At 42.0% G+C, this 9268-nt stretch overlaps 1 protein-coding gene across 4 annotated transcripts in view; it reads left to right on the forward strand.

The window, feature by feature from the left end:
* AMOTL1 (angiomotin like 1) overlaps nt 1–9268 on the forward strand; it is a 229816-nt gene that overhangs the window by 121802 nt on the left and 98746 nt on the right. For 3 of the 4 annotated variants that reach the window (XM_021000598.2, XM_021000601.2, XM_021000599.2), the window contains one exon: nt 6786–6935. The exons of the other annotated variant lie outside the window; for it this stretch is intronic. In XM_021000598.2, the coding sequence (XP_020856257.1) occupies nt 6786–6935 (150 nt within the window). The remainder of the gene's footprint in view (nt 1–6785; nt 6936–9268) is intronic. 4 annotated transcript variants of the gene reach the window in all.

Below are 9268 nucleotides of genomic sequence, written 5' to 3' on the forward strand. Positions count from 1 at the left end.
CCAGCTCAATCTGTGGTCGGAAGCCTCAGCTGCCTGTTTTGAGGCTATTCCCAATCTGTTTTCCCTTTGCTCTTGGCATGTTGCTTTGTAAACTAGAAGATATATAAGACCTCAAAGACTCAGGTCTTGCCTTCAGCCCAGTTTAGAGGGTTTAGCTGAAGTGAGTATGGAGGCATGATGTTGTGGAAACACTTCTGGATTTGTAGTCAGAAGACCTTGTGTTCCATCCTCAGTTTAATTCCTTCATAATAATTCTACTCTCGAATTCTTGGAGTTTTCCTGAGGACAACATGAGATAATACACAAAGAGGGCCATATAAATGTAAGCTATTAATGTATGTAAATTCAGGTGTATCAGGGGAAATATTTTAATCAAGACTTAGAGACTTTGTGAATGGGACTTGCTGAATCAACGAACTGTGAAGACTGGGCTCTCTGACTAGGGTTGGTCTGTTTCTGAGCTCTTCCCTGAACCCCTTAACTTAAGAGGGACTTACTGAATGGTAGCTTTGGTGCTTCTGCAGGGCATTTTAAACCCTTTTCAATCTGGCTCTGGCTCCCCTTTCTAGACTGATTTTGTATTATTCCCCTTCATGCACTCTGTGTTCTAGACAAAGTGGCTTGTACATGAAATTCTATCTCCTGCTTTGATACACAGGTTGACCCGCCATACCTGGAATGCCCCTCCTTCTTACCTTTATCATTTGGAATTCCTGGCTTGCTCTCAGGCCCAGCTCAAGTGCACCTCCTGCATGAGCACAATGCTGGTCTCCCCAGATGCCAGCCTTCTCTCCATCCCCCAATGTAATTTATACTTTCTATGTATTGATTTGGTTTTTTCCTTAACTGTCTCTACATGTTGTGTTACCCCCAGTAAAATGCATGCTCCTTGGGAACTCCTTGTGTGACTTCCCTAATACTTATGAGTAGATAAAGTAGTTTTATCAGTGAAAGTGACATTAAAGAAGATACCATTTGCTTTGCTTTTGCACCCCTGGGGATCTCTGTGCCTTTCCACATAATTTGCAGCTAAAAAACTTTTCTGTACATGTAGTGTCTCTCTATTAGAATGTGAATTTCTTGAAAGCAAGGACTGTCTTGTTTTCTTATTTGTATGTCTAGCAGTTAGCATAGTGCTTTGCATGTAGTGAGCATTCAATAAATGTTTTCATTCATTCATTCATTCATTCATTCATTCATTCATTCAGTACAAGGGTGAAGTGGAAAACAATGCTCCCAAGTCTAGAGACCTGAGTTCGGGTCCTGGCCTCTTATAGTTATTAGTTGAGTGACCATGGGCAAGTCACTTTATCTGTCTAGGTCTTAGTTTCTTCATCTGTAAAATGGGGCTAATAGTACTTGCTGCCTACAGAACAAGATTGTGGTATAAGCCTGTTTTAGAGCTTTTTAATCACTATGTTAATATAAATTATTATCATGTAATCAAAGAGGCAACAAATGGGTGGGGACTGAACTAGATAACTTCAAAGGTCCCTTCTAATTCTGAAATCTGGTAATCCTATTTGTTGTATGCTGGCCATGCTTTTCATTGTGGAGGATATAGAAGAAGCAAAATGCAAATTCACTGCCTTCAGGGGGCTTCCTTGAGCACACTAGAGAGGTCTAAGATCTCTGAGAAGAGACTTTCATGGGGGAGCCAGAACATGATTGGGATCAGGGTTCAGATTCCTAGAGGTTGGGACTTGACCTAGGCCAATGCTAAGTGCTTTACAGCCTCATCTATGGTTCATGATAGGGTTCCATGAAACACATCTGCAACTAGGTTGTTTTAAGAATAAGGGGCTGTGAGTGGAAGTGATTTCTTTATGCCATCTTTGGGGATGGCATGATAGGGGTGAATTTGGAGTCAGAGGACTGGGCTTTGAATCTTGTTTGCCATTTTCTACAGTGGAAAAAGCACTGATTTTGGAGTTGGAACATCTGGGTTCATATCCTGCCCATGAAACTAACCTGCCTATTTGACCTGGGATAAATGTCTTACGATTGACCTGGGAAGGTTTAGGGAATGTCAGAGTCCAATACAGGGAAACATAGAACTTGCAACAAGACAGTAGAACAAGCCAGTGTGAATTTAGGGAAGATACTCACAAAATATAGAGCAGTCAGGGAAGAATGATAGAAACAAGTCTGCTAGGAGTTGGTTATACTGCTGGGGCCCTGTGGGGAACGAGGTGCTTTCCCTCCAAACCAGTCAAGTCTGGTGAATTTTAATAGGTTGCTATCTGAGTCTAGCAGGACCAGGCATTGGGAGTCGGAAAAGAAGAGTCTGGACCAGGGGACTGGTGCTGATTCATGTTAGTGGCCAGAGGGAAGAATCCTGGGGAATTGGAGGCTGGGTGATATTCAGAGCTGGTGAGAAAAAGGACTTTAGGCCATCCCTGCTGGTCTTATGCTGACTAGGTCACTCAGCTTCCTTGCCAGACCTTGTTCATTTAGCAGGCTCTGGGGAGGCTGCTGTGTTCCATGTGGCAGATCACAACTCCCTGGACCAAAGTCTCCTCCGCTGTATAAAATGAAGGGTTGAACTAGCTGCTCTTTAAAGTCCCTTCCTTCCCTATTCAAGACAACAAGCATTATCAAGGGTCTGCTATGTGCCAGGCATCCCACAAAGCTCTAGATAATCTATGATAAGCCACTTTCCCTCTTGGAGCTGTAGATTCCTCATCTTTATTTTATTTTTAAAATTTTTAAATTGTTTTTGCTTTTGGTGAGGCAATCAGGGTTCAGTGACTTGCCCAGGATCACACAGCTAGTAAGTGTCAAGTGTCTGAGGCCAGATTTGAACTCAGGTCCTCCTGATTCCGAGGTCAGAGCTCTATCTATTATGCCACCTAGCTGCTCCCCTCATTTTTAAAATGAGAGAGTTGAACTTTATGACTTCTAAAGTTCCCTCTCCCTTTAAATCTCTGATCCTTTGATCTCTCCGCCCAGTGATTTGGTGATGTTGCTGCTGCTCATTTTTTGTTTATTCCGAGGTTCAAATTCACATCTGACTCTGATTTGATTTGGAGCAGTGAACCACAGTGGAGCCAGATGGGGAATTTAGTTTTCAGTAAACATGTAAATTAGTTATTTTTCCCCCCCAATGTACACAGATGTTGAAAGTGATCCAAAGGGCAATGGAGAAGTGCATCGAGAAGACACACAGACTATTACCAGTAATTGTTTTTACTTAGAAGTGGCTTAGAATGGATGTCATCTAGGACACAGCATACAGCAGAGGTATCAGGCATCCTGCCCTCAGCCCCAACACTCCTAAGCATGGCCCTAATGAGATTAATATGTAATTGGGAAATATTTAACAAAATAAATAAAAATACAACAGGACATAGAGGATGTTTTTCTTTTTGGTGAGGCAATTGGGGTTAAGTGACTTGCCCAGGGTCATACAACTAGTAAGTGTCAAGTGTCGGAGGTCAGATTTGAACTCAGGTTCTCCTGATTCCAAGGCTAGAGCTCTATCCACTGTGCCACCTAGCTGCCCCTAGAGGATGTTAATATATGGTTTTCCATCCCGTGCCATAAAGTGGCTCTCATTTCTATTTGAGTCTGAAGAGGTGGGCTGGTCATGTAAGGAGAGCCAGGGCTGGCAGACAGACAACTGGCCTGCTATTGTTGATACCCTATGCTGTATTAAAAGAGCTAGAAGAAGACTTCTGGCATGTTGTGCAGTCCTTTAGTGGAAGTTATATGGAAAGATATGGATAAGATTCAGATCCTCACAGACATCTTTAACTCATCATGACCAAAACTGAACACATCGTTCCCTGCAAGCCCTCTCCCCTTCCTAACTTTCCTATGACTGTTGAGAATGCCACCATCTTCATGGTCAGCCAGGCGCATAACCTAGATATCACCTTTGGCTTCCCACTCTTTCTCACCACCTATGTACAGTTGGTTGCCAAGATCTGATTATTTTAACCTCCTAACAGCTCTCGTAGATGACCCTTCTCTCCTCTGACACTGCCCCCATCCTTGTTCAGGCTCTTATCACTTCATACTTTGATTATTGCAATAGTCTGCTGCTGTGTCTGCCAGCCTCAGATCTCTCCCCAATCCAGTCCATCCTCTACCCAGTTGTCAGAGTGATCTTCCTAAAGCACAGGTCTGAGCATGTCACACAATACACGCACACACACACACACACACACACACACACACACACACACACACACACACACATACACTCTCTCACACTTTCTCTCTCTCTCTCTCTCTCTCTCTCTCTCTCTCTCAACTCTGGTGGTTCCGTATCATTTTTAGTATCAAATATTAAATCCTTTGGCATTCAAAGACCTTCTTAATCTGGCACCTTTATCTTCCTCCTCTTCCAGTTTTCTTATGTCTTACTCATTCCCACTGTGATACAGTAACACCGGGTGCCGCACTGTTCCTTTTACACGACCCTCTTTGTCTCAACTCTGGGCATTTTCACTAGCCTGCAATTCTTTCCCTGCTCGTCTCTGCCTCCTGGCTTCTTTCAAGTCCCAGCTAAAATTTGACTTTCTGCAGCAGACCCTGGGCCCCTCATAGCTCTTATCTGTCCTTCTGAGAATTTTTTTTTCAGAGTTTACCCATTACACATCCTAGACACCTCTTTGTTTTCTATCTAGGGGAAGAGTATCTGTACTCAGGTTGTATTTAATGGGATAGGATCTGATAAGCTGATGAACATGTTAATGGATTAGCAAGTATTCCAATGACTCCCAGGGGCCTTTATATTGTTTCTTATGACTAATGCTAATCACCTAAAGGAACAAATTTAAAATGGTGGCATTTCACATATAAGTGACAGGTCAGTGGAGATGATAGGGTACAGGATTTCTGGTACTCCTCACTTTGAACTTTGTACGTGAGAAATTTGCCTCTTTGTGCAGTTAGCCCTGCTTACAACCAGGGTGTTGGAAAACTCCTACTATATCTAGAAGATCACACTAAGTTATTATAATCATTTGGACTTTCCTTAAGCCTCTGACTGGAGTTTGCTCTTTTCTCTTGAAGACTATCATGATACATGGGGTATGTTGGGGCAGCTGGATGGTGAAGTGGATAGAATGCCAGGCATGAAGTCAGGAAGACTCTCCTGAGTTCAGATGTAGCCTCAGATACTTACTAGCTGTGTGACCCTGGGCAAGTCCCTTAACTCTGTTTGCTTCAGTTTTCTCATCTGTAAAATGAGCTGCAGAAGGAAATGGCAAACCACTCCAGTATATTTGCCAAGAAAACTCCAGTGGGTCAGGAAGAATCAGACACAACTGGAAGGACTGAACAACAACAGAAAGGGCCTAAAAGGTCATCTTATAGGGCATGTAGATGAACAAACCGTGGTTAAGTAACTTGCTCAAATTCATATTAATTAGTAGCAGGGCCAGGACTAGTACCCAGTTCTCCAAACAACAAATATAGCCCTCTAGCTTTGATGAAGCAGGGAACATTACTTGTTCTGTGAAACTGGGCAAACGTCATTTAATTTCTCAGAACCTTGGTTTTCCTCACCTATGCCCATAGTACCTATTTCACATGACTGTGTGGATCAAATGATTTCACGTGCTAGAAGAGGTTGGGGAAATTGAAAGCATTTTATAAATGTCAATTACTTTTGCTAAGAGAGGCAAAAAAACAAATCATCAAGTTGTTTACAGAACTGATTTCAGTTTATCAAAAAACATTTATTATGTGGCAATATATGCCAGATACTGTGCTATGTGCTCTGTAAACACAGAAGCAAAACAGTATCTGGCCTCAAGAAGCTTACTTTTTATTAGCTGTCACTCAATATTATTCTGGCACTAATGAGAAAAATAATTTCCTTACTAATGGAATTTTCTTGTTGGAAAGAATTTTCGTTGTGAGGTGTGCAGTGAGATTCTATTTCCCTAGAGTAGATCATATTACCTTTTGGGGGAGGGGGATGGGGTAGAAAGTGAATGTTGGACTGTAGGCTCTGCCTGAGAATGGAGCCCATCTTGTGCTGCAGAATGCTCCTGTGAACTCCGCATGTGCTTTATCAGTGTTTTTGTAGTAGCGTTTCATGTCTAGTGACTGTAGGCTTGAGAAAAATGTCACATTTAATTGGAACAGGAAATGCACCCCAGTTTGTGTGTGAAGCAGATAAACTAGAGCTGAAAGGCCAGGGTTTGGCAGAGGGCCACGACCCTGGCTACACATAGCAACATGAAACTCCAAAGACTTTTGTGCACAGTTTGAATGCAAGGCTGAGTGCCTGACTCCGTCCCGTGCTGGGATGTTCTCATACTAGCACATGGTCTGTTGAAACTATGGCTCCTTTCTATTTCCTTTCCTTGTTCTGAGAGGCAACTACTATTTCCCTTAAAAAATGCTACCCCCTTCCTCCTGTTCCAAGTCCCTTCTCCGCAACTTCCCCCTCCGCCCCCCCCCCCCCACTTCCCTTTCCCTCCAACGTCCCATTCTGTGCTCTGGGACTTGCTTGGGTCATTCAGGAGAGGATCTGACTTTTGTTTTGCTCTTTTCGGCTGCATGGTAGGAAAGCCTCTGCCTCAGCTTCCTGTGGTTTGGGTATTGTAATTTGGGTCCCCGTGGGCCATTTTAGTGGGTGGCTGACCTTGTGAGGATTTTGCATAGTAAGTCTGGAATTTTATGAATCAAAAAATAACAGAGTCAAACAAGCTTCTACTACAACTCAAATTGTTTTGGAGGAATGATTCAAAGACTGCTATTGTGAGTCATGGCAGGAAGGATGGCGGAATTTATTGGCATTAACATCCAATTTTCCTTGTTTCCAGGTCCCCTGCCTGTGTGTTGCAGTCCAAGTAGCCCGGCCCAGCTACTAGAAGACACTAGTTATCTTTTCCCAGACCTTCAGTTCTTCTCTGGGAGGCGTGAAGCTTCTCCATTGACAGTAGAGGCAGGCAGTAGCACTAGAGAAAAAGCTGGTAAGCTCCTTTTCCTTGGTGCTGGTGTTGGAAAAGCTAAGCCTGGTTCTCTTTCCCATTTTTGACTTTTTGCATGAGGTGATTTCTTTCAGGTGCTCTCTTTTTCCTTTCCCCCATTTGCACATTTACGATCCTTATTTCCCTTTTCCTTAAAAATTACCTCATTTTGGTTCATATGCTATAGTAGGCAGTCTTCCCTTGTCTCTTCATCCCCCTTTTTTCCCCTCTCCTATTTCTCCTTTTCCCTCCATTCTCCCATATCTCATTTTGTTTTCTTTCAATTATCAGTGGGCTTATTGATGATTGGTTTTTAACAGAAGTTCTCTAAGTATTTGAAGTTCAGAACTTTAGTTTGGTAAGAAAACAACCTCCTTTGTCCTGAACATTGCCTGTGCCTGCTATTTCTGTAATCTCATGCACTTCATTTGAGCATGTTTAAAGTCAACTCAGGGAAGTAGTTCTTTTGCCTTGGGCTAAATCAGTTAATCAGTATGCATGTATTAAGCACCTACTATGTTCCTTAACTATTCCAAAATCTCCATTCTGTCAGAACTCAAAGAATTCCACTGGCTTCTTTTTCTGTAGAGCCATTTAGGGAGAGACCATGCACAGTTCCTTGGAAAAAGCTCTAGATACTGAGTCAAAAGACCTGGGTTTGAATCCCAGCTCTACCAACTTGCTCTTCGTGTGACCTTGGGCAAGTCACTTCTCCTCCTTTGTGTCTCAGTTTCCTTATTTGTGAAATTAAGGATATGGAGTTCTAATTCCCCTTTCTAGATCCGTGTCAATGAGTCCTTTCCTGCAAATCTGAACAAATGAGCTCCTTTGGCATAATTTTTTTTTTCCTAATGGAAGTTGCCTCCTGATGAAGCATTTCCACAAGTTATTGTACCTTCTTTTGTTCTTTAATTTTTTCATTGCTGTTTAAGATTTCTGATTCCTGCCTCGTTCTCAGTTATCGGTGGCTTCCCTTCACCAAATTACCCTGTATTTCTTTACTTTTTTTGGGTATATACTTGCATGTTTCCATTCCATCCCCTCTAGGCCAGGATTCTTAACCTTTTTTGTGTCTTGAACTCCCCTTTGGTAGTCTGGTGAAACCTATGGATCCCTTCTCATAAATACATAAAAGAATATATATAGGATTACAAAGGAATCCAATTATATTGAAATAGCATTATAAATTTAAAAAATAAGCTTATGGATTCTAGAATAAGCATCTCTGCCTTACAGAACATAAGCTTCTTGAAGGCAGGGACTTGTGTAATTTCTGTCTTTGTATCCCCAGTATGAGGTTTGTGTCTGGCACTTAACAAATACTCATTAATGGATTTTCTCTCCAGTCTTATTCATATTTTAAACTTCTTGAGAACAAGAGTCACCTCTCTATTCCTCTAAGGTTCCTAGTGGAATACCTCAGACCACTAGTTACTCAGTAAATATTTGATTAACTCCATAGTTTCCCCCTGCAGAATGTGTATTAGTCTTTCTGTGACTTGAAGTGTGAATGTGGATTGTTTAGAGGATAGTGAACAGATTAGAAAATTGCTGGTTTTTTCTTGAACATCTACACTGGTAATTAGTAGTGTCATTCTTATTATCATTATAGCTATTACTACTGTCACTTATTATCACTGTCACACTGTTGAGGGTGTCACTGTGTGATGCCCTCAATAGCTTACCTGATAATATCACTTCTAGTAGTTATAGGGCGGGCTTTTTGGTTCAAATTTTCTGTGTGTAGAAAATTCATACCTGCATAGCTCTAAGCATGGCTTTATGGCTCCAGAGAATCAGGGCTGGACAGTTACCCCCCCTTCAATGTCTGACAGTCTGTGACCCTTGCTTTCCTACGTGCAGAGTGAATAATTGAAAGTTCAAATACGGAAATAATCATTAAACATATTATATTTCATCATCAATCTAGCATTGCTAGGGAATAAAGTATCTGGATTATTGAGTTTTCCTATCATGAATGGCCATAGACTTTTTGTCTCCCAGTATTCCTTCTGTCTTTCTCCTTACTTTTTTTTTTTCAGGCAGTTGGGGTTAAGTGACTTACCCAGGGTCACATAGCTAGTAGTGTCAAGTGTTTGGTCTGAGGCTGGATTTGAACTCAGGTCCTCCTGACTTCAGGGCCGGTACTCTGTCCACTGTGCCACCTAGGTGCCCCCTCTTTCCCCTTACTTTACAACCTCCATTTCTCAATGCCAGGGATTCTTACCCATTTTTTGTGTCATGGACCACCTTGGAAATCTAGCAAAGCCTATCGAGCCCTTCTCAGAATGATGTTTTTAAATGCATAAAACAAAATAACTTATGATCTCTGAGGA

Source organism: Phascolarctos cinereus, unplaced genomic scaffold (genome assembly GCF_003287225.1).
Source record: "Phascolarctos cinereus isolate Bilbo 61053 unplaced genomic scaffold, phaCin_HiC Scaffold_726;HRSCAF=1367, whole genome shotgun sequence".
Taxonomy (NCBI): Eukaryota; Metazoa; Chordata; class Mammalia; order Diprotodontia; family Phascolarctidae; genus Phascolarctos; species Phascolarctos cinereus.